At 39.4% G+C, this 24,477-nt stretch overlaps 3 protein-coding genes across 5 annotated transcripts; 1 reads left to right on the top strand and 2 right to left on the bottom strand.

Annotated features, from left to right (window-relative positions):
• Window positions 1–147: 147 nt before the first annotated feature.
• Window positions 148–3,417, bottom strand: LOC140952633 (potassium channel, subfamily K, member 16-like). Its single transcript, XM_073402069.1, has 2 exons — window positions 3,045–3,417; window positions 148–1,036 (listed from the first exon to the last, which is right to left on the bottom strand). The coding sequence occupies exons 1-2, from the start codon at window positions 3,364–3,366 to the stop codon at window positions 345–347; spliced, it is 1,014 nt and encodes a 337-aa protein (XP_073258170.1). The 5' UTR covers window positions 3,367–3,417; the 3' UTR covers window positions 148–344.
• Window positions 3,418–5,144: 1,727 nt separating this feature from the next.
• Window positions 5,145–17,926, top strand: LOC140951800 (uncharacterized). Of its 3 annotated transcripts, XM_073401148.1 has the most exons (10): window positions 5,145–5,192; window positions 5,289–5,366; window positions 7,791–7,887; window positions 8,777–8,844; window positions 8,994–9,063; window positions 10,209–10,280; window positions 10,926–11,039; window positions 14,322–14,408; window positions 14,640–14,774; window positions 16,314–17,926. In XM_073401148.1, exons 1-10 carry the CDS (start codon window positions 5,164–5,166, stop codon window positions 17,520–17,522), a joined length of 1,959 nt encoding a protein of 652 aa, XP_073257249.1. In that variant the 5' UTR covers window positions 5,145–5,163; the 3' UTR covers window positions 17,523–17,926. The 3 variants fall into 3 exon arrangements, with proteins under 3 accessions (XP_073257249.1, XP_073257250.1, XP_073257251.1); XM_073401149.1 differs by lacking the exon at window positions 14,322–14,408; XM_073401150.1 differs by lacking the exons at window positions 5,145–5,192; window positions 5,289–5,366; window positions 8,777–8,844 and having other exon boundaries at window positions 7,833–7,887.
• Window positions 17,927–18,001: 75 nt separating this feature from the next.
• Window positions 18,002–24,146, bottom strand: LOC140953242 (carbonic anhydrase 7-like). Its single transcript, XM_073402741.1, has 7 exons — window positions 24,104–24,146; window positions 23,747–23,770; window positions 22,962–23,275; window positions 22,243–22,335; window positions 20,584–20,647; window positions 19,750–19,919; window positions 18,002–18,905 (listed from the first exon to the last, which is right to left on the bottom strand). The coding sequence occupies exons 1-7, from the start codon at window positions 24,144–24,146 to the stop codon at window positions 18,669–18,671; spliced, it is 945 nt and encodes a 314-aa protein (XP_073258842.1). The 3' UTR covers window positions 18,002–18,668.
• Between the last annotated feature and the right edge of the window lie 331 nt (window positions 24,147–24,477).

Genomic DNA, 24,477 nt, shown 5'->3' with positions numbered 1-24,477 from the left:
AGGGTGCAGGGGGTGCGCACCCCCCCCCCCCTGAGATGACCTGCGGTTTTCTAATACAAGTGGTATTCTGCAAAAAAAAAACTATGTGGTTTATTGGTGTTGGATCCGCCCCTGATGACCCCTTACTAAAGGTCAGTTTAACTAAGGGAAATGATTCCCGGGACTTTAATAAGTGACCGCTTTATAGAGGTACGCTTAATACTGTATCCATCATTGACACGTGCATGTATTTTTCAAATATAATTTGAGATCTGGGCAAGGGATCAAGATCAACTCTAGATCTCGACGTCATATTTGATTGGCAGTCAAACATTTATTGGCCGCTAGAGGAAGTATAGCCCTTATTACGAAACCGGAGCCAGATGGCGATCACTACCCAACGACGCTTCTCCGTTTTGATTAATGTCTTCTTCATACTTTCCTCCCTCTGTAATTCTACCTTTAAACTTTTTTGACAACCTCAATGGCAGGCTACTAGTGACGGTATTCAATGCTACGTTAGCTGCATTGATAGCATTTGTCGCTGTAAGGGTCTCAGGTATCCTCATTCGTATTTGCTTCTGCCTCTCTTCAATGTAAGCGCTAACAGAACACAGGACGCTGGACAACACACACAGGCCAATGGTTATGAGCACGATGGTAAAATTGACTGCGATCGTCTTGCTGTGGTCTGAAGATCGCAGCTCGCCGTCATTGACGACGTAATCTCCGAATCCAATCGTGGAGACACTAATAAAGAAGAAATACATCCCTTCCATAAACGACCAATTATCTGTGTGTGACGTCAGAATAGCACCAAAAATGACCATGAGAATGAACAGCACGAAGGTGACCACACTGCTTCTTAGCTCAGTACGCCCCGACTCCACCCCACTTAAAAAGGTTTTCTCCATGAAGCGTATGAAGACGCGGATAGCCAAACTCACGTGATTTCCCACGCTTATTAGCATGATACCTGCGACTGGTATGGAAATGAGGCTGAAGAATATACAGAACAGCTGACCTTGCCAGGTATGGGGCGACATATGACCGTAACCTGAAATAGTGAGAAAAGATAAAACCCTTAATTAAGGAGTATTATCACGAGACATGGAAGCGCGATTGCTTTCTTTAGCCCTTTCACTGACGAATTTAGCCAAAAGCAAATTTCGAACAAATTTCCTTTTGAAAAATAACTAGCGCCATGTGAAAGTACAGGCAGAGAGCTTTCATTTGAATGGTCACATCATAGGATTTCGTCCGCAGACTCAAAAGTTAAAGTCACCGAACAAAACTCCATCAAACACGTTGGAAGTGAAAGGGTTAGATGAAACTGTACTATCCGGGCGAACCTTGGGCCCAGCCCGAGTCGTAAAATACCTTCGGTCAGGAGCCGATTACTTACCTCCTGATTTGGTAGTTTTGTATTTTTTGCAACGTTACGCAACACAGGCCTACACTCGTCGCTGTTGCAAGTGATGCAGGGCTATCATGTTAAGAGTATAGTTCTGTTCACTTCGTGTATTGTTGTTTATTTCCCTTTAAGACTTAACGTATTGTCATTGATTATTGCAATCAAAACAAAAAATCGTATCATAGAGTTTTTATTACACCAGGAGAGAATAATCTCGAATCATAGCACGTACTGTTTGCTTGCGAGAAATGTTTTTAACGCAGAGAAATAAAATATCGACAACGACGGCTTAAATTTTATTTGCTTTCCAAATTTCACTATCGAGCTTTCCGTCTCTTCTATTCCCTAGCAACGCTTTATCAATGGGATACATACATGCTTTTCGGATTATCCCCACTCACCCACTGGAACGATCTTCCCCTTTCTATTCGCGATAAATCATCGAAAATCCTGTTCAAAAAGGCTTGCTCAATATTGACTTGTGTGCGTGTGTGTGTGCGTGCGTGCGTGTTTGTGTTTCAATGAATAACAAAGCTATACAGAATAAAGTTAATCTTGTTAAAGGGCCATAATTAGTTTTCTATAATGTGCCCTTCTCCATTCTAATTTTCTTTTTTTTTTTATCATGTACATGTACTTTAAACAACCTTGTACTAATTGATATTGTACAACTAATGTATTATCTATTGGATGGAGTAAAAATAAAATACAAGAATACAAAAAATTATCCCCACTCATATATCAGTAAAGTTAGAAAGGTAGTCTCCCTTTAACTACACAACCCTTCTCGAAAAGCACTTAGTATTGTATTAAAGTATTGCATTGGTTATATTGTTAACATAATTTTTGTCATGGTGACGTTAAATATATTTCGTATCTCCGCGCGGTCATGTGATATCCTCTTATATATATTTCGGCATTATGGTAAGAAAATAGGGAGCAGCTCGAAGTGTATGGGGAAGCCGGGTCGCTTGTTGGATCGATTCCCTCCCCGATGGCTACTTCCTCTGTTCTTCTCTTCGCCTCTTCCCTACTATTTGAGCGCTTCTTACAGGCTCAAAAGTATAAACTAAAAGCCACAACCATTTTATAAACATCACGAGTTTGTAAGAATATCATGATCTTTCCACAGAAGAACATTTGAACTGCTTGTCCAACTGCAGCAAATTTCAAGTCATCACGTGGGCAATGATCAGCTTCTAGACTAGTCAGCTGACTAGTTAAGACATTATAACTCGAGAATTGTAACTCGACGTAAATAACTACGATGCACTTTTCGCAGGCCAGGAAATAAATCAAATCATGAATAACTGACTTGAGGTTACAGTTAATTTGAGTCATGTCTAGAATAGTTGTGGAAGATAAAAAATATAGACGTATCATTGATTGTTATCTTACCTTAATATTAAGTAGTGGCAAGACAGAAATAAATATTTCAGCCAGTTTTTATATCATAACGCCAGCAATTGAAATCTGAATCTGAATTTAATAAAGTCTGAACTATCATACTCCTGAACCCATGCCGAGGCCGTTTTCACTTAAACGTAGGCCAAGGCAAGTGTAAGTTATCTTTTGCTCTACAATCAGAAGGATACTTTTGCTTCTAGAATGAATTTCCCCCGCTCATAAGATGTTATCAAAATTATATTACCTATGGTTGTCATGATTGTAAAGGCAAAGAAGAGAGAATTGCCGTAGGTCCACCGACCTAGTCTCTCAGCTTCCTCCTTGTTGCTTCTTTCTTGTTCGAAGGCAGCTTCTAAATCCATCAGATCTGTCAAACTCATGTTATACTTTTCCGCCAAGCTTTGTTTTAGTATCGTCGCCTGTGAAGTCTCTCCAGTGGAGTCATTCTTCTGTCGTTCTAACTCCATAAAAATGGCTGCCCCAACCAGCAGCACTATCATGCATACTGTTATTTTAATGCAGAGTGATTTGGGCTCAAATTTTATGCCGTCATCCGCATCTGTCATTTTTAAGCCGGTTTAGTAAGATCTACTGATAGACTAGCTCGAACTACAGACGGCCTCGAAAGAAGATCTTCTTAAATAGAAACAGCTGCTTTAAGGTTTCCTCGATTTCAATTTTTCATTGAGTAGTTTCATTGGAAGAATGAGTGAATTAGTGAAAACTAATTATGACGTGTTGAACGTCGGTGCTTGAATCTCTCTTGGGTACCTGCTGTATTTACAGCTACTAAAAGCAAATAGAATGCTTTACAAACTGTTGCAGAAAAAATTCAACTAAGTGAGAAAATATTGACACTAGTCATGACTGAAACAAACTATCGAAGTTTAAGCTTATATCTGCGGATAATTATCATATAACTGTAGAAAAACATAACTTTCCCCCCAGCAAGCCTTCGGAACCCGGATCAGTGGTGATATTCGAGTGCAAATAATTTGCATTTTGCAGACCACCTGTTTTGTAATTTACGCCCATTTTACGAGTCAAATTGCTGTTTTCAAAACTCTCTAAGAATTGTTTGCCTTAGTCATTCTATGACGAGTGCCCGTTAAACAGCTTTTTTATAAGAAAAATGAAGGAGTGAACGCTCAACTGTATGAAAAAAGATGGATTGTCATCATAGAATCTTTTGGATAAGAGTGTCCGTGAAACAGACACTTTAAATGAATCACACTATTACTCAATTCCTTTTCTGTTCAATAATTAACGATACGATGCAATCTTTCAAGTGCGGTTATCCTTTTGCATTTCATTATACTTGAGTGTTTGCGGTCATTACGAGCAGAAAATGAATTGCTTATATTTTTACAAAAGACGATTTCCGGACCAATTTGGTCGTCGTCGAAAAAAACATCCTCCCTAGGGCTTTTTTTTTTCAGGGAAAGTGCTGCTTGCAGCTTCTGAAACTGGGGTGAGACCACTTCCATCGTAGGAGAAGCCCAGTCCCAGTCTTGTCGTATTTACAGATTCAAGAAAAAAAGCTTACCCAAGCCATGCATGTCCATTAATTGAAACGATATTGCAAAAGCATAGAACTTAACAAACACAAATTTAAACTATGGCAAAAAATTTAATTAACAGCAGAAAGATTAAGCCAATTATCATTCGAAAGTGTTATCGCTATTTGAGTACGGTATTTGACGGTCGGCTCCGACGTTTAAAGGGAGGTTAAATAAGTTTCATCTTTTTTTCTTTGGAGTAGAATATCAAGCCGGGAATTTGAAAAATTGTTTTTTAAACGTTAGTGAGGAAAAGAGGAACAAAATTAAATCTTGCAAATTATGAAATTCAGATTTTTTTATATATTGCTTATGGCCCCCGCGTTGGTCATCTCGCAAAACGGTCAGCTCCATTATTTACACACACTTTTTCTGTTTCCTGAAGTTGTTGAAATGGAACTGGGACACTGAAGGGAAAATATCATTTACCACCACAACGAGCTGTGGACCACATTATACCTTAAAACTCAACTTCGTTACAAGGGCTTTTTCCTCAGAAAATAATCATTGTCCACCGTGGTTCTGAAAGCAATTTGTATAGATAAAGACAGGCGTAAAAATGGAAATGTAGTGTTCTTGTTTCTGTTCTGGAGGAAGCCAGTGTCTCTTCTTCCGTACTAATGGAAATAGAAATATTCCTCCAGTTATTTTTTCAGCAACCATAGCTTGATAACTGAAGAAAAGAAATGTAAGTGATGTTTACATAGCATGGGCCTTATGTAACTGGATTGCCTGGTTTGCCTGTGTGCTCCTGAGCCCGCACACATGAAGTTACTGATGATGCAACCATATGCAACTCAAAATATGGCGGTGGCCGATCATGGAGAGTTGAGGTAAAAGGCAATATTTCTTTGCATTATACGTTTTCTTCACAGCTTTAAACGATCTTAGTAGAGGCATGTTAACCTAAAATCATATTTTCTATCCAGTTATTCACTTGTTGAGGAGATTGAGCTTTTGGAAGCTATATACATTCACGAGTTAAATGTTCAAGGTCCACGTGAAAGGTGCTGAAAGTTACTTTGATTATTTCTTATTATTATATAAAGCTTATTAGTTAAGGAGCTTGCTAGATTTTCTCAAGTAATTTCAATTGTTTTCAAATTTTGCTCGGGTAAGATGCTGTTGACACTTAGTTGCGCGTCGTACTATTTATGATTATTGTAATCACTGTAATTTGTAATTTTGTATTTTACATATAAATTATAAAAAATGTTTTATGCATTGGAATGCGGGACCCATTTTAGTGATACGTGTGCTATACCTACGGCCCGGCCCGGGGTGCTTAATTGAAATATTTGATGAAAATGTGCTGTCTTAGAGAAACTGTTTCTCTACACACACCCTAGAGGGGAATCCCACGGAGGGGATACTTGTCGCCTCATCTAGGAAAGTAAATTTGAGATTTTGGTTTCTTGTAGGGTCTATCAGAAATGTCACTCCCCAAAAAGATCGCCCAGAACTGCGAGAAAGCGCAATACCAAGTCCAAAAATCTGCCACGATCTTGGTTGAAACCAAAAGCCAGAGGCTAAACAAAAGAAAATCACAAATGGTTGATGACACAAAATCCAAAAAACAACACATTCTTGACATAAAAACTGAAAACCCAAATCCAAAAGTTGCCATGTCCATAAAACTGAAATTCCTAATTGCCCAATGATCAGTCTCCATTTCTCATACCTAGGTTTCACAATAATTTTCTTGGTGGTTACTGAACTTTGCCTGAATTTCATTCAGTTATATGTAGTGTTTGTTTCTATTTCTATGTTTTCCCATAATAATTCTTATTCACAAGTAAAAATTATAAAATGTTTCTATTTTGAGCTATTTATTGGTTATGGCATATACAGGGAACAGCCCTGGGGATTTGGACTGTCCCTCAGATTCAAACCGAAAAACAGGCCTGCAGGGATGGGGTCCCTCTCCCTTTCAAGTACATTTAGGCCTGGATCTGCCATTGATGGTTCTGATCAATCTGTTGTGGACCAACATTTTAAAAAATGCACTTTACTTTAGTGTCAATGTGTTTAGCACATTAGTGGTCAGGTACTAATTTAGGATACTATTTTTGAGGACACTATTTTTACGTTCCCTACTGGATTTGGTACCACTACTTTACATGGTCTTTTGAGCAACATGAAGGTCTAGCCGTTTGCAGGGCAAAGGCAGGACCTTCATTTATTATTAAGTTATTTTAAGACCCCAAGTTATGGTCGGGTCACGGGAATCAAACCTACCACCTCCCGCTCTGCAGTCAAGCGACTGAGCTAATCCTGCTGCAGTTAAAGCAACAGCATTGGCAAGCCAAGGGAGAGTACATGTACTTATGATAGTGGACAGTATCTTTTAAACAGGGTGCTCACTTTTCCCTTTTTTGAAAATTAGTTTGTAATAAAGTTATTACCAAATTCAATGTTTTTTTTGAGCAGTGATATTTTAAGGAGAAATTACTTTTACTATCTTCACTTGATTCAAAACAAACCTTTAAGACAAACCATTACTAACAATGGTAAGATTTTCAACCTTTGTTGTTTTTTTAAAAAAAATATTATAGGTTGAAATTGACCACTTGTGAAAGAATGAAACTACTCTACTTAAAAGCAGTCTTCGTCTTCATGCATGATGTTTCAAACGATATTACACAGGAAAACCTTTGTGACGCATTTACTCATTCCAGAAAAATACATTCATATACCAAGATCAGCTTCTGCTGGAAGTTTCTATGTGAAACCATCTAGATTAAACATCGTGCAGAATTCTGTTGCTAGATTTGGTACCATCGTTTGGAATTCTCTGAGTACCTCTATTCATAAACTGTCTCGAAAGTAATTTAAGGAAAAAATCCTTGCCACTGAAGATAATATATTGATTCAGCAACACTTCTTCAAAGAACGCATGGTCTGTAATAATGTGTTCCTGTTTAAATAACTATCTGTAATTTAGCTAGTAAATATATAGGTGTGTACTTCATTTAACTAGTTACTTCTCTTTGTATGCTATTTATTTATTCATTCATTTGGATTCTTTATTCGTTTAGACACTTTTACTTTTAACTATTTCTAGGCTTTTTTAAATTTTTGTCACTGCACACTGCGATTAGCTGGTGCTATTTGTGGGTAGGGACAGTCATGTAAGGTTTATTCAATTCATGTTATCTTTTCGTAAATTGTAAAGATACCATTGTTTTGTAATTTGCTATAATTATTATGTTAGTTTTACTTTGTAAACTACTCAGATTCATAATAAAGTTGTTGTTGTTGTTGTAGAATGCTATTTTTAGTCAAATAGTATGTCCTGGTACTGTAATAATTTTGAATGGAACTTAAGACTGACTTTATAATAACCTTTTAAGAAGAGTATTTAAGAAATATTCTAATCAAGATCAAGTTGTGTTTTGCCATCTAAACATAACATTGTACGTCTCTTTCAGTCCTACAATTGTCAGTGTCATGCTTCATCCAAGCACAGGAGATGATAAACATAAGCGCTTTGTTTGCCTTACCTTAGTAATTCACCTTCCACTAAAGGTATTATAATGTACTTATTGTACATACAGTGGATGCTCTCATAAGCGGACACTCTAGAGAAATGAAAAAGGTGTCCATTACTGGAGCTAATTATGGTTCTCAGACATCAGTGGCCACTGGAGAAGTAAGGTTTAAATGATCACTTACCGGAGCTTCTCCAACTACAAATAAACACTGGAAATACAAAAAACAGTTTGACGCTAGTGTTTGGCTATGCTGTTGTTCTGACAATTATGTAATTCAGTCACAAGGTTAGCATAAAATTCAAGTGGTGTTTTGAAGTGTAAATGGACGTGTATGTGAAAAAAAGAAGAAAAAAGAAATGCCGAAACTGAAATAGATTCGTAGTGACAAACAGTGATATGAAGTTGATATATTAAAGTAGAAGATTTGGAGGCAAATGAGATTTCATTTTAGGTGTTCGCTTGTAAATCCATCAAAGTAAAGTTCTGTTTCCAAAGAGGTCTGCTAAGATGATTGATGGCAGCCAAAAATGCAAATGTCAGTTGGCCTTTGAATCTTCAGAATTTGCATATTTTTGAAAAGTGCAGTAAGCAAAAGAATCTGGCCACTTTAAGCACATAACACAGTTTCGGTTGTCCTAGGGAAAAAATACACTTTTCCCTAGGTGTCAACCGTGTCTGGACTGTATCATCAAAAATTAATGGGAATTGATGTTGTGGAAACTAATGCTTCACTAAATTAAGGGCACAAAAATTAATGTCAGTATATAAAATTATAGTTTGCATTCCTATAACAAGGCATTTCTTTAAGCTGTATTATATACAAGTATTTTAAAAGAATTCCTTGAATTTGTTGTTCATTACCAGCTGAGTAGTCTGAGTTAAATCATGTTAAGGAAAGTCTCTTCTTTCTTCTTTGTTTTTAGTACCCATCAGAATTACCATCCATTACTATCAAGACTCCCAGAGGTTTATCTGAAGCCCACATTGAAAGGTAACATTGTGTTGCCAAAGCTCAGTCACAAGTTGTTGCAATGATTCTATTTGACTGAGAGCTTCTGGAATGAAATGCTGCCAAAACAATGTGTACAGCATTGGTGTTATAGAAAGAAAAAGTAATGTGTTAATACTGTATTTCTGCAGCATTTTGTCAAACTTGAGGGAACTTTCTGAGAGTTGCCTTGGAAGACCAATGCTTTATGAACTCATTGAGGTAAATTACAATTAAAAATATTGTTATTTCTGTTTTAAACTAAATTACTTGCTAGTGCCTTGCTGCCATTAAAATACATCCTGTGTGCATACCGTTTCTGGTTTTGTAGCAAAGTTTATCAAACAGAGACTTAGAGATATTCTAAGGCATTGGATAAGGGCTTGGAAAAAGAGAAGAATAATGCACTAATTTTAAAGCATATTATGTGGGAAAGGGTGTTGATCTATGCAGGATATGCAGAAATTTACACAAATGGTATCTGAGGCTCTCTAATTGAGCAAATGAATTAACATGAGGCATCTGATGTTTGCCATGAAAATGGCATTACCAATAGAATTCTGGGTAAGAACAAAACCATATGCACTTTGTTTTTAATGTTTTTTAATTCTCTGTCTCTTACAACACTGTAAGCATGACATTCAGTGCCTATTTTGGTGATATCAAGTAAATTTTTCAGTTCAATGCAGAAAAGGCAAAGATTTAGTTGTCAGAGAAATCTGTGGATCCACACTCCCCGGGGGGGGGGGGGAGGGGAGGGGTACTCCGTGGCATCCTTGGTGGGGGTGTGTTTAGGGTAAGGGTTAGGGTTAGTTGGTTGGGGTTAGATGGTTTCAGACCAAAAAATGTCATTTTTCCACACTCGTTTTCCGACCTAGCCACTTGGAACTTATGTCATCATTAGTTAGATTAGAACACCAACAAAAAGATTTCTTAAAATCTATTTTGAATTTGCATCACCTAGTATTACTCTTTCTTTCTTATTCATTTGGAGGTCAAATGACAAATACATTCATACACTCTCTAAGTTTCCTCGTAAACCATACCCGATTCCAGACCAAAAGAGCAAAGTTTATACCCGTTTTTAGACCAAATCAATGCAAAAACGATATCCTTCGAGGCGGCACATACCTATATGGCTTCTATCCTATCAGATACCCTTAAAGTTGTTTTTTGAAGCAATGGATAAATATGTAAATGAAGATTAGCAAGGTCAAGAATCTTACTTAAATGGGTACGCAATGCAAACCCAAAGTTTTCATAAATAACTATTGCCATTAGGCTTCAAGAAACATGAAGTAATATTAAATTCTCATTGTACACTAAACTAGTAGTATGTAATAATGAAGTTGTGTTTATCTCTTTAGTATGCAAAAGAAAGCTTAACTGACAACAATGTGCCAAGCTGTGCCTGTGCTATTTGTCTCTGTCACTTTCAGGTATTAAACCTTAGATACAAATGAAAATGTTTCAAAAAAATATGTTAATATTATATTTTCAGCATACCACAAGACATAATCCATTCATTTTTAAACCCTTTCACCCCTGATAATGACCCAAAGTAAAATCTTTAGGAAAATTTCTTGCTGTAGCACCCTAACACCACCCTTTAAGCCCCAATAACCACAAATAAATTCTCCATACATTTCCTTAACAACTCTCCAAGTTAAAGTTTTTGCTTGGTCGCCATTTGGCGACCAATTCTGTTTGTTTAGGGAGATTTTTTTACACGTCAAGTCGCCAGCTTCAAATTTTTAGGCACTATGGCAACTAAAATGGTCGTAACTTGGAGGGTTGCTTAAAGAATATTATTAGTTGGAGAGTTTGTTAACAGATCAAAGCATTTTCTCTTTAGTGATCATTTTATTAATTCTTATAACCATTTCTCTTAGTAACATATGGATATTGGTAGGAGAAAATTGATGTTGGTCACTATTGGAACTTAAAGGGTTAAATAGTAGTATGCAAAAGTCCCACCAAAGAGGTTTCATTTGAATGGTAACTCCATAGTACTGTGTCATAAGTTAGTTGGAAAAGTGTTGTACTAAATGATTTAACACAACTTTATGAATCTCTTACTACAGGAAAGTGATGAATTTACCAAGACAGAATGTTATCATTACTTCCACTGTGGTTGCTTAGCAAGGTACATAGAATATTCACTGCAACAAGAAGATGAAAGGGAAGACAAAACCAAGGTACAGTAGTAGAAGTCATACATAGAGTGTATTCATTGTAAAGGGCATTTAGGCTTGGGGTAGGGTAGTAGGGGAGAGAGCTTGCACATGTAACTGTCCCTTGGCAAGGGAGTAAAATGCTTTAAGAGGTTATGTCACCAAGACCACCTAGGTATTGCTTACTGCGCTTTTCACAAACATGCGAACTCTAAAGTTCAAAAGCCGCCTTCACAATTGCGTTTTTCGCTGCCGTCATTCATATTTACCATCACAAGCAACGAACCTTGAAACACAGAAACACAGAAAACGGATCGAAATCCACCAATCACAAATCACAAACCTTGACCTTTTGAACCCGTCAAAGTAAAGTTTTGTTTCCTAAAAGGTCGGTTAAGATGATTGACGGCAGCGAAAAACGCAATCGTCAGTTGGCTTTTGAACCTCAGAATTCGCATGTTTGTGAAAAGCGCAGTAAGTCATAACTAAGTATCTTACCCATACACAGCTTGCTCCTTTAGAGTTATGAAGATGATATTACATACATCTCATCAGTTAGGAGAGCACTGATCATACAGTAAAACCCGGCGTATAAGAACCTGGATTTTTTAAATTTAGCCTTAACAGGTTCTTATATAAATGGTACTTAAAGCAAATTTTAGACTACCAAGGTTCTTAAATTAAAAATAGGTTCTTATATTTTCATATGAATTTCATTTAAGTTTATTATAAATGTGAAAGGTTTGAACCCAGGAGTCATGACTACCGCACGGGTTGTCGAAACGTCAGTCACTGTCAACAACAACAGTCCTATTCAAGACTACGTTCACCCGGACGATCAAACTCAACCTACTTTTACATTCTAAATATCATCTCATATTACAATAAAAATCATTTATACCATAATGCCTAAAGGCAGTACAGTGCAGGTATGTCCTTAACAAAACATAACAAACAAACTCATGGTCAGTTCCCTGAAAAGCCATTTCAAAGTTGACATACTTTTACAGCAACTCCACTGATAAGAAACTAACTTAAAATTTAAAGCCTTGATAGGTTCTTATGTGGAGGGGGCTTAAAATGAAAATTTTAGCCTAACAAGTTCTTAAATCCCAGGTTCTTATACGCGAGGTTTTACTGTAATACATTTTTTCTGTTTTGCAGGCATAACGCTTAAACTCGAAAAAATGGGCCCAGTTTTTGCAAGTTTTCAATCCATGCCCAATGCTCACCGTAGCAATAGATGAAAGGAAACAGTTTCAATGCCTCAATATAGTCTTAAGGTGACTCGACCCAGTTTTTTTGGGGGGGTACCATCCTACTTTGAAGCTCTCTGGTATCTCCACCTTTACTTTTATCGTAAGTCTAACACATAGAATGGATAACATATAGATCAATCTACAATATAACATAAAATTTTTGGCGATCGGAGTAAATGTCACGTGGTTATAATGCCACGCCCCTTTGAGGTCTGAGTCGAAAGTCTGCTGTTGCAGGCATTTTTTCGTGAAAATCTCTCGGCTACACATAGCGCGCATTAGTGCCTTGCGCTGAACAGAGTTTCACCAAAATCGCAAAGACCCAATTCGAGAAATTCAGCGGTTTCCAAATTTAGGTCATAATTTATGCGAAAATGATAAGCAAACTTTACACCGATTATATCTAAAAAACTATGAAACTTATCCCTTTATTTTGGGCATCGTTATAACAGATGGGTCCTTGCAAGTCAGCAAAACGCTTTAGGGCCTTGTAAATGCGCGCGATTTCGAGCAAAGCAAACACATAGAAATTATAGTTTTCGCTATTTGTTGACGTTTGTCAGCGTTTAAGAGTCTTTCTCACGAAAAAAGCATTTTCTTAAAAATTCGTAGTTTTTTTTCCTTCAAATTTTTTCAGGGCCACAATTGATTAACTAACTACCCGGACTCTGAATTTCATGGTCATTGAAAAACTGTGACATTATCTTCTATAAGCCCAAATTTGAGTAAACATTGAAGATTTTTAGCGTTTTGGCTGAGTTTGTGCTTTGGGAGTTGTCTATTGTTTCTAGTCTGTCATTATACAGCATTCTTGTTCAGCACGCGTGCAATGACCACGCTTGGCTGACTTCCGAATGCTCACCGAGATATTCCCGTCACGAGTTGGTTTAATTATTGGCTTGCATTAAACCTATGAAAAAATGATATTTTTTTATAGTAAGTAGATTTAGTGTGTAGCACTTCTTGATTTTTTTGCAAAGGCACAAGAAGCACGAGAATTGATTAAAAATTGTGAGTTAAACCTGTATGTATCACGCGATAACCTGTCTCACTGTACCAAAATTATTATATCTCGGTGAGCATTCGAAAGTCAGCCAAGCACGGTCATTGCACGCGTGCTGAACAAGAATGCTGTATAATGACAGACTAGAAACAATAGACAACTCCCAAAGCACAAACTCAGCCAAAACGCTAAAAATCTTCAATGTTTACTCAAGTTTGGGCTTATAGAAGATAATGTCACAGTTTTTCAATGACCATGAAATTCAGAGTCCGGGTAGTTAGTTAATCAATTGTGGCCCTGAAAAAATTTGAAGGAAAAAAAACTACGAATTTTTAAGAAAATGCTTTTTTCGTGAGAAAGACTCTTAAACGCTGACAAACGTCAACAAATAGCGAAAACTATAATTTCTATGTGTTTGCTTTGCTCGAAATCGCGCGCATTTACAAGGCCCTAAAGCGTTTTGCTGACTTGCAAGGACCCATCTGTTATAAGGATTCTCAAAATAAAGAGATGAATCTCATAGTTTATTAGATATAATCCGTGTAAAGTTTGCTTATCATTTTCGCATAAATTATGACCTAAATTTGGAAACCGCTGAATTTCTCGAATTGGGTCTTTGCGATTTTGGTGAAACTCTGTTCAGCGCAAGGCACTAATGCGCACTATATGTAGCTGAGAGATTTTCACGAAAAAATGCCTGCAACAGCAGATTTTCGACTCAGACCTCAAAGGGGCGTGGCATTATAACCACGTGACATTTACTCCGATCGCCAAAAATTTTATGTTATATTGTAGATTGATCTATATGTTATCCATTCTATGTGTTACACTTACGATAAACGTTAAGGTGGGGTTACCAGAGAGCTTCAAAGTAGGATGGTACCCCCCCCAAAAAAACTGGGTCGAGTCACCTTAAATAACAAAACTAGACCATTATATTTGGAATTCAATTGTTACGAAGATACCTTTTTTTAGCTATTTGAAAAGATAGCAAGTAGCTTGATATAACTCCGCTTTATGTACAGTGGAATGCCTTCTTTGCAGGTGGAATGTCCCATGTGTCGACTGCCAATCACCTACAACCTCACACAACTACAAAGTTTTGCTTCAAAAGAGCTTAAGGAAGAGGAGGTCTGTTGTTTTTCACTTGTGAAATGTGTCCAAGAATGTGGCTGTTGCTTACAAAACTATGCACGAATGGTTGTCTTTTGTATCTTTGCTTGTGTTAACACCAAAGGAGAATTCATTATTTATTCAAATCCTCGAAGAACGATCAACCCGTATATTATCACCCCTTTGGATGTTTTGTATTTTATCCTCAGACTTTCACCCAGCTGTTTCAAGTATGTTTTATTCTTCCAGATTGTTTACAAACCAAGTGAAGAAATAAGAAAACTTCAAAAGAAGATGGCGTCTCTGTTTGAGAAGCAAAAGAAGAAAGGGGGGATAATTAACATCGAACAAGAAAGAAACAGATTTTTAATCGACATAACATCGGTATGTGGTAAAGCCTGTCAGAGGCAGACACAAGATCAAACACCTTTTCCAGTAAATTCATGTTAAAGTCTAGTCACAGATAGTGATACGTGTAGCCGGTACAGAGCGAGGGAAATACCAACGGACCAATCAGAATTCGAAGCAAATACATATAGCCGATGCTAAGCGCGGGAAATACCAATGGACCAATCAGAATTCGAAGCACTTGCACTAAGCTTGGCCACTTTATGGTTTGGTTTTTCGTTTTCATTGCATGCAAAACCAATCCAATCGCGAAATTATTGAGGAAACTAGAACAGCAAACAAACTAATGTCTCTTACAAGGCGGAAGCCTCAGTTTGAGTAGCCATAGTTTTTTTCTTTTAATTGCGGAGCGCAAAGTGAAAAACTTTTCAACATGTGAAATATTCTGCTTCACGTTCGGCTAAATAATAGAGACTTAAAGATCGAACGACGCGACGGTAACGAGAACGTTACTTAAAAGGTGAATTTGCCTTTTTATAGTGTTTATCGCAATTATTCCTTCCCATTTACTTTGTCAAATGTACGCGAATCCGCCCGAAGTTCAATTCCAAGGGATCATATCTAAGCTCAGAAATTAAAATAAAATTTCGTCGTTGCTTGTTTACTTCGTAGTCGTGCTAAAACGGCAAAGAAATGTTCAAAAAGCGTGATGCACTTGCGTAGTTGTGGTTTTGCTTAGACCGATTGTTTTTAGACGTTCTCGTTGTCGTTGGGTCATTGGATCTTAGGGCCTCTTTACATGGAGGTGGGGGACCCCGGGCAGGTGAGGTAACCCGCTTAAGTGGGGTAACCCGCCTGTCCATCACTTTTACATGACAGGTGAGGTGATCATATGAGAGATTATATGGACAGGCGGGTTATGTAACCCCATCTACCTGGGGTCCCCCAACTCAATGTAAACAGGCCCTAAAAGTCCCTAATGCCTGTTGTACTGACTACTGGCTGAGACCGGATGTTACAACGATATTTCCATATAACGCAATGAGTTAACAGGGCCAGCGGAGCGCAATTTCAACTGGGGGGGGGGGGGGGGGGGGGGGCTACGCTTGAAAACTCGTGCCGTAGACGCGAGTTTGTTGGAAGGTGGGGTTTTGGGAGCACCCTCCCCCGGAACATTTTGAAATCTATAGGCTCGGAAATGGAATTTTCAACACTCTCAATGAGATATTTCTCCAAAAAAAACTCAATCTGGATAAGGTGTAAAATGACAGGTACTTCTAGCGCTTAGAGTATGTACCAGGAGGCGAAGAAAGAAAAGTTGGGGGGGGGGGGGGGGCTACCCCCGGCTCCTCCGTCCCTGGTTAAGGGCCCAGTTGAAGATATTATGAAACAAAAGAAAATAGAGTGATTTTACTGAAGTTGATAACATACTACGCACTGTGTACTAATTCCATTGTCTTCTTTCGCATTCACGGATTAAGTAAAGTCACAATAAATAGCGTTAAGTTTTTGTTGTCAAAGATTATAGAGTATCACATGCACGAATTAATTTAAATCATTTCTGTTGATTGATAGGTCCGTCAAGAGGAAACTTTGCCTGAGAGTGAACCCGACCTTGAAACCGTTACAGACACTGTAAAAACAGATTCCGTTGTAGATCCCTGTACAAATAAAGCCCCTAAACGACAGAACGGAACTAAGGAATATAACGCAGAAGGTAAGCATGTTCGCAGACGAAAACCCGAAAGGAGAGAGAAGAGAGACTTTTCTAAAGATACGCGACCTTCTAGAGGGCATCGGCACCCCGCCTTTGACAGAGCTGGGAATAAATCAGAGGAAGAGAAATTTAGACAAGATAAACAAACAATAGAGAAAAGACACGCAGCAGTAGATAGAAGACCGTGGAGAACAGAGAAGAAGGACGAAGGAAAAGGAGCTATGAAGAGTTCTGAAGAACAAGGCAGAGCCGGTGCCGGTGAAAAAATGGTCAGCACGAAGTCGGGAGTAGAACTAGAGAGAAGAACAGAGAAGAAGGACGAAGAGAAAGTGGCCATTAAAAGTTCTGAAGAACATCGCAAAGATGCTGGTGAAAATCAGGTTAAGGCTAAGTCGGAAGTAGAACCAAAGAGAAGAACAGAGAAGAAGGACGAAGGCATAGTGGCCGTTAAAAGTTTTGAAGAACAAAGCAAACATGCCGGTGAAAAACAGGTAAAGGTTAAATCGGGAGTAGAACCAGACACAAAGACTTCTGTTGCAGACGTCTCTGAGAAGGTTGCAAGTGCAGAGAACGTTTCTTCTAAAAAGGACAATAACAGTTGTTGGCAAAATTCAAATGGCGAAAGAGCTAGGTCTGCTAAAAAAAGACGAGGGAGGTCTGGAAAGGGAAGGACATTGGTTGCAGAAAAAAGTGAAGTACGGAGTGGCAGCAGAGACTTGAATGAGAAAACAACTTGTTCGGGTGACGACGGGGAGCAACAAACTGCTAAACCTCAGCCATCAAGAAACGTTACGTCTTATCTTAAGACAAATGCTTGCGGTAAAGCTGATGCAACTGTAAACTCTAAGCAAGGGACAAGCGTTAGAGAGGACATCGCTTGTAAGCCTCCCCCTGGTTTTGAGACTAAAATGGTGGATAATCGGGGGTCCGAACAATTAAGAAATGATCCTAGAAGACCCCCTCCAGGTTTTGAAACACATCTCTTACGACCTAGACCTCCACCTGGACTTGGCAGTCCAGTGGAAGGCCGGACAGCACAGAGCACAAGTCAATCAGTCATAAGCTGACCAATGTTTAAGGAAATTTGTGAGATGCTCGTGAGCAGGGATCACGTGTCAAGGTCCTTGTTACAATACACTGATTTAGTTCCTCATGTCTGCAGCCGCTATTTTCTTTTTCCCGGCAGGCAAGTATTCAAATCATTATCCAAACCCGAAAATCGGTATTGAAAAATTGTTGAACTCTTGTAATCGTAGTTTCCCTTTCATTACGAGGCGCGTGTTTTTCTTCGTGTCTGAGACGATAGCGTGAAAAAAAATGAAGAGCAACTACCAAAAGCAATTGAAAAGTTCCAAGTTTCCGATTATTTGCTGCGCAGATGGCTTGAGCGGGAAATCTTTAGTAAAGAACTTCAGTGATAACGTAATTTGAGAAGACCAAATAACAGGGCAAATAAAAGTATGTAAAGCTTTCTGGGTACTCTTAGTGCGCACTTCTGAACCAAATCAACAAACCCTTTTTTGTTCGACAGAGATAAAGTCATGGATAGCAATAGCAAACAATCCTTTATTTCGAAACAAAATATTTAAAATGCACACACAGTCTATGCCCTAAAAGTTACACTCGCTTCTATTTCCTATTGTCCCACGAGTTATGAAAAACATGCAGCCCGAGTACTCCGTTTAATTCTAAAAGCGTTTTTAAGCAAAGAGCCAAATTTTTTGAAGGCTTGTCTCTGAGGCCCTTTCTCATGCTGGTTTCCCACTATGCTCTCCGTTGTAAGACAACGCAGCTGGCGCTGACTATATCCCATCACTGGAAGGCGTAGAGAATTTTGACTTATTTGCGGCTGGTCACCCATCCAGTTTCTACCCCGCCCTAAAGGACTTAACTTGGGCGGTCCTCAGCTGTTTATCATCCTCAAGTTTACACGAGGCTTTGCGAGACACATATTTAATAATACGCTAAACCAGCTCTCTTAAAGGGAGGTCTGAAGTAAAAAATAACGTATGAAGGGTTGGACATCTTGACTTACTTTGAAAAAGACGCGAGAAATAATTCAGAAGTGACCTATTGTGTTGACTTGTTGGGTTGAATGTTTTTCATGTTCGAGCGATGACTGAAGCTTCATGTTTCCCATAGCTCATGTTCCCTTCTTGAGATGATCAAAACAAGACCGCTTAGCTGACTTAAAAGTACCCTAAGAATTTAAACTACTGCAAAGCGAAGAGGACCAACAACATTGACAAAAACAGGCCAGCGGTCATCCTGCTGACAGATGCGCCTCCTGTTGGCATGGTAGTGGAGCCAGCAGCTGGCGGCGGATTAGTTGCAACAGAAGTGGCCTTGAAACTAGCCTTGACGGTTCGGCCATTGAGTGGCATTGGTGGACGATAATTTTTCGTGAGCGGTTTACCGTCCCGGTTTTCGAGTTTACGAAGGAGATCAATCTGAAAGGAGAAATCAATGTTAACTGAAAGAGAGTTATTTTCGAAGACCGTTCCTGTGCCCTCACTAAAACGGGAAAAAAAGTGTTTCGTTTACAACTTTGATAGAGTACTAGCATTAATTAACAACAAGGCAAAACTCATTCCAGTAAAACTACTCGGCTTCTCAGGGCTGTTACAATCAAAAGCAAATAGAAGATCGTTTACGACAGGAAATGATATGGGATGATATTGTGAGTAGTTCCAGTAGCAGGTTTATGGTCGGTTATATGCTTCTGGTAGTTCTTAGAGACTAGTAATACGCGCTCTAAGAAATCTAGCCGGCTCGTAGCTACTGAATGGCGTGGAAATTTCTGAAAGAATTATACATGTAGTCTCCCTGTGCTGGTAAGGGAAGCCGTGCCGCTTGCACCGCGTGCAAACTGAACTGTTGGATTGCAAATAATCTCGTTTGTGCGTGTCATCCTATAGAACGTTTTCAATTACGTGGCCAGCATTTCTGATAATTTATCGGAACAAAAGAAGAAAAGTTCAACTCCCAGAGGATTTCCTTGTTACACCAACATGGCCGGGATTTCATTGTCTTGGAACACCAATGTGGCCGCCGCGGCGTCAAGTGAAAACGCTCCTTAGTGAACGAGTAATCAGTTGCGTGCCAAGCAAAATTTAGGCGTTTCTATTTAGCGAGTAGGAAACGAGAATCTGCGTGTACACTTGCCATACCCTGCAGACTTACTGGCAGGCTTAAAGACAAGTTGGGAATGCTGAAGCGGCCGAAAACGTCTCCCCACCCTCCCTCCCCCTTCCCTGGAATGGCCATCACGCAAGCGTAAGTTGTTTACTCTACCTGACGCTTGGATATTTTGACAGCATCCTTGAAAACAGTCCAGGTGACGACCTCATTGCACGTAGGGGTGGTAAGAGAGCCGTTGTAGCGGTAGTAGTCGCTCTTCGAGGCTGGCAGCATGTTGTTAAAGACTGCAAAATCTGAGGCCGGTACAACAACAGATGATTGGTCTGTGAAAACAAATCACACGAAGAGATTTGATCAAAAACACGAGGTCACAAATTTTTGACTGAAATTGAGTATAGGTTCAAACTCTTGTGGTTTGATATCCGGCAAGGTTCTTTTCCTTTAGACAGGGCGTAGTCAAGGAGTGTAATAATTGGATATCGCTCCGTGTAAAGGAATCCAAAACAGTCTTGGATCCTGGATTCCACGCTAAGGATTACGGATTCCAGGATCTGGATTCTAGTCTTTGTCAGTGAAACTTGGATTCTGGATTCAAAACGTTATTGAGACTCCGGACTCCTTGAGCTGTATTCCGGATTCCAAAATCCAGTACTTCAGATTTCACAAGTTATAATATTCCGGAATCCAGATTCCCTTAAATGAGGCAATGGATATGGTTGTCTTGAGAACAGTGCGAAGGATAAAGGGCAGTTTGGGTGACATCGGCATTGTGAAGTGCTTCCAAAATTTTACGCGAACCAAATATTAGTTTGGGATCATTTCCTAAGTGTACGTAGTGCCGTGGTGAAGTCTGGAATAGGGTAAAGAGTTTTGGTTAATGCGATCAGGTCTTAAACATTGTCGGGCAAAATTATTGTTGGTCTGAAATAGGGATGAGGTAAATTTCTCGAGAAACATTCATGGGTTGCAGCAGTAGGCAAAACTTACATTTAGTAACATTTGCGGCAAAGTCCAAAAACGACCACGCAGTGTTATCGTCGTCTCCTTCAACCTGAAACAGATGTAAAGGGAAAAAATCGCTGAAAAGTGACAAACGGCGATATCACGTGGAATTGCGAATGGTAAATTCTCTCGCTCAGAAGACAATAGTCAATTTCCTGTTTTAGGCACCATGGTCCAAGTAATGGTAACACGTTAGACTTTTCCCGCCCCTTTCGCTGTGGTTACGTAGTTACCGCTAATCCGCTGGCCATCCTTTAGGCCCCTATCCCTCCCCCCCCCATTCTCCTTTAGACCACCACCCCTAAGGCTAGGTAGACGGCGTAGCAGTCTCTGCCATTTCCTTTTAGGCGCCGTCCACACTACCCTGGGGCCCGTTTCTCGAAAGTCCCGGTAAATTTGCGGGCCCGGAAAGTTGTTTTGTGTTTCCCGTGTTTGCATCAACGATCAAAGCTTCAATAATTTTGAAAATGATACAATAAAACTATCAGTGAACGAAGCTGAATTGACTGGTTTTCGAGCCTTGAACTGTGCTACCATTCAACAGCTTTTTATTTTAAAATTTGCTTTCGGGCCTGAAAAGGTACCGTGCCTTTCGAGAAACGGGCCCCTGGACATTGTGGAAACCGCGTATTTTGTTACCCGGATTGGTATGGACGGGTTTCTAAGCCTTTCTTGAGATCGCTTTGAAAACGAAACGGTTTTGGCGAGCGGATTCACTGGTTTCGTGTGGACGGAAGGTCTATTTGTGTGAAAAAAAAAAGCGGTTTCAAAAATATCTAGATTAATAATAATAATAATAATAATAATAATAATAATAATAATAATAATAATAATAATAATAATAATAATAATAACAAATACTTTATTTATACTGCAAAAAATAGGTCAGCTGAGTATGAAAAAAACAGCTGGTATAAACCTATGTGCAGTAATAAAAAAAAAAAGGGCCAAGTGCCAAGTTACTTTGGCGCGTTCTAAATTTTACGATTTTTGCGATTTTCTGCGTGATAGGCACAATAAATAAATAAATAGATAAGGGAAATAACTGCCGCAAAAATTTAATCACCGAAGATCAACTCCACTATCAAAATTTTCTTGTTCACAAACATCGCAATTTACTAGAAATGTCATTGTTATAAGAGAAGCTTACACAGACTGCACAAGGGCAGTACATTTGTAGCTGTAATTGGATTACACAACCGTAAATACTTAGAACGATATCGGAATTTCATTTTTGAATGATACCCTTCCGTCCATGTTCAACTGAGTTCTAATAAGCGAAAGAATTTTGGATGCAAATGCGTAAAATAGCAGTGATTGGCTCCCAGTGAGAAAATCCAGAGTGGACCCGTCTCAAAAAAAAATTGTTCCCAGTTGAATTTGTGTAGCCTTGATGACCCCTTGTCGTGCCTAATAAACCATTTAACCCTTTAAGCCCTAAGAGTGATCAGCATGAAATTTCTCTTTTTTATATTACTTCTTCAGAAATGCTTTAGAAAACAGAGTGGTGATAAGAATTGAGTACATGATCAGGGTCTGATTGATATTTCAGCAAGTTCTCCCCTCTACTTCTGTTGAAAAAGTATAAGGACAGTAAATGAGAATTCCATTTTTGATATTAGGGTTCTTAAAGTAAAATGTTACCTCGATAAAGACACCAAGAACGGCGAGACCATTTGGATTTTTGAGTGCTTCAGTAACATTGGGATAGTTTGTATTGCAGCTTACAAATTGTATCTGAACAGAAAGAACAAAAACATGCAAGTTTAGCCAACGTGAACCGGGGGCATACTCAAGAGAGTTTTTTTTCACGGGGAGGCTCCGCCACCGAGGTCCAACCCCTCACCTTTTGTAAACCATTTTTGACGGAAAGGTACTCATTTCGGATATACCTTCCATTGAAAAATCAGTGGTACCCCTTTCACACACCTAGGTTAAAGCTTTGCATCCCAAATCTGCTGTAAATGCACTTTCTGTTAAATATGAAACAATCAGAAAACCAGGAAGTGTTCTTGTTTTTCTCACATCCATAAAATGCGCCCGTTAGTCCTGTTTGGTCTTTTCACAGACCGCAATGACAGTTTTCCCTACCCTTTCATATATTTCAACTAGTAAACCTCGTACCTGAAGCCTGATAAAGATACCCCTTTCGGGCAGAGCTGATGACAGCGTTCGCACATGCACTGGTTGTCTCCCCTTGACTCGGCTAGGCGAGCCGAAGTGTTGTATGGAGCAAAACTGGCCAGGCTAAGACGGTGACCCTACCAACGAAAAAGGGTGGCCCAGCTAGGCGGGTCACCCCTCTAGCGGAGCCCACGTTTTCTTACTCATGCAAACGGTACAAGGTTGCGTGCACCTCTCACCTCAGCTGGATAAGACTTTCCGTTCATCTCGTGTTCAGACCCCTTGTCTTCATTTGGTCCCCAGTGGAGGTGGAATTGAATGGTTTTAAAGCTACCGACAAGACCTCCTCCGCTTACAACGTAATCACTTCCAGTCAATGACACTACCATGCCGTGTCCATTGTTTGAAACGGTGAAGTTGAGGGGTAATTTTTTGTCGTAATTCTTTAACTCAAATTCACCCAAGGCTTTGTCATAAACAGCTTCAGCACTTTTGATGTCGATTGGAGATTGCCTTTTTCCATTCTTGCAGTCGCCCGGCCAATTAGCAGGGCCTGGTACGTACAAAAGTATTTGAGGGTATTTATAGCTCTTGAAAAATAAACTGGTAAAAAACAAATAGCACGGCAAAGTGCACTGCTGAAATCGACGTCAGACGGTGACAGTGCAATGTTATTTGCTGTTGACCACTGATTAAACGTGACTTAAGCGAAATGCAAGCGTAAATAGAGTCTCTTTTAAGCTCCAGTGTGTAGAGCGATTTGATCTAAGGTTCGGAAAAAATTGTGGACAACCTTGTCCTAACTAGTAACACTAGCCTGCGAACAGGCTCCTAGGTGCAGCGGGGCGGGAAAGAAAATCGACGCGCGAAGCGAGCCGAGCGTGGCCTGAGGGAGAAAAAAGGCACCTAACGTGCCTTTTTTCTCCCAGGTCCCGCTCCACTTTGGAGCCTGTTTGCAGGCTATTAATTTACATAAGAAATGGATGGAATCGAATAATCCATTAAAAGGTAAAAAACCTCTTACCAGTTTCGCCTTCATAGCTCCAGTCTAGTAGAAAAAGAGAAAACAAGAACATCTGATTAATAGGCAATTTCCGACGAGCTGCCCCGAGCCATGAGAACGGTTTCGCACTTAGCCTCGTTTTGAAAGTGGGAGACTTAAAGGTACTTGGATAGATGTCATGTCACGCAAAACACGCGTGACATTTTACTGTCGTCCTTCTGAGACGGTATGTTTTTGCGTTAGTAATCTCAGTCCGTTGCTTCGCATATATCAGACTAGTCAACACAACCTGCGATCAAGATCAAGATAAACCCTGCTTGAAAGCTGGTTACGTAACGTCAAATAAATGCCGAGTTGAACGATGTAAGGATGCCATACTTGCTGCCTTTAATAGTTCTTCATCTTGGCTCAATGCGCTCATGCGCCCACAGGTAACTAAAAAATCGAAAATTCTCTAGATTCCGTTGAACGTACCACTGAAATCTGACGATATTCAATGCTGTTATTTTTAAGAAATGAACGAACTAGATCTTGACAAAGTAGCTTTTCGCTAAAAACTGGAGGGGTTTGTTTTACTAAGGCCCAGTTCAGACGTCGTGCTTCTGCCGTGCCGAACTAAATTCAAGAATTAAGTTCGACAAAAGCACGGCAGAAGCATGGCGTCTGAATCAAACTTTTGAATTAAGTTCGCAAGCAATTAAGTTCGACAAGCGCTGCCGTGCTACACGGCTCTGGCACGGCAGCGATTCAAA

Source organism: Porites lutea, chromosome 11 (assembly GCF_958299795.1).
Source record: "Porites lutea chromosome 11, jaPorLute2.1, whole genome shotgun sequence".
Lineage (NCBI taxonomy): Eukaryota > Metazoa > Cnidaria > Anthozoa > Scleractinia > Poritidae > Porites > Porites lutea.
This window is presented reverse-complemented; position numbering and strand designations above follow the sequence as displayed.

Bases quoted from the DNA above. Each gene is read 5' to 3' on its own strand.
- LOC140952633 (XM_073402069.1), bottom strand. From the start codon at position 3,366: ATGACAGATGCGGATGACGGCATAAAATTTGAGCCCAAATCACTCTGC. The intron at 1,037-3,044 runs GTAATATAATTT...TCACTATTTCAG, and splicing joins TACAATCATGACAACCATAG to GTTACGGTCATATGTCGCCC.
- LOC140951800 (XM_073401148.1), top strand. From the start codon at position 5,164: ATGGCGGTGGCCGATCATGGAGAGTTGAG. The intron at 5,193-5,288 runs GTAAAAGGCAAT...TTTTCTATCCAG, and splicing joins GCCGATCATGGAGAGTTGAG to TTATTCACTTGTTGAGGAGA. The intron at 8,845-8,993 runs GTAACATTGTGT...GTATTTCTGCAG, and splicing joins TCTGAAGCCCACATTGAAAG to CATTTTGTCAAACTTGAGGG.
- LOC140953242 (XM_073402741.1), bottom strand. From the start codon at position 24,146: ATGAGCGCATTGAGCCAAGATGAAGAACTATTAAAGGCAGCAA. The intron at 23,276-23,746 runs GTAAGAGGTTTT...TGTACGTACCAG, and splicing joins GAGCTATGAAGGCGAAACTG to GCCCTGCTAATTGGCCGGGC. The intron at 19,920-20,583 runs GTAAGTTTTGCC...TTGTTTTCACAG, and splicing joins TGCCGCAAATGTTACTAAAT to ACCAATCATCTGTTGTTGTA.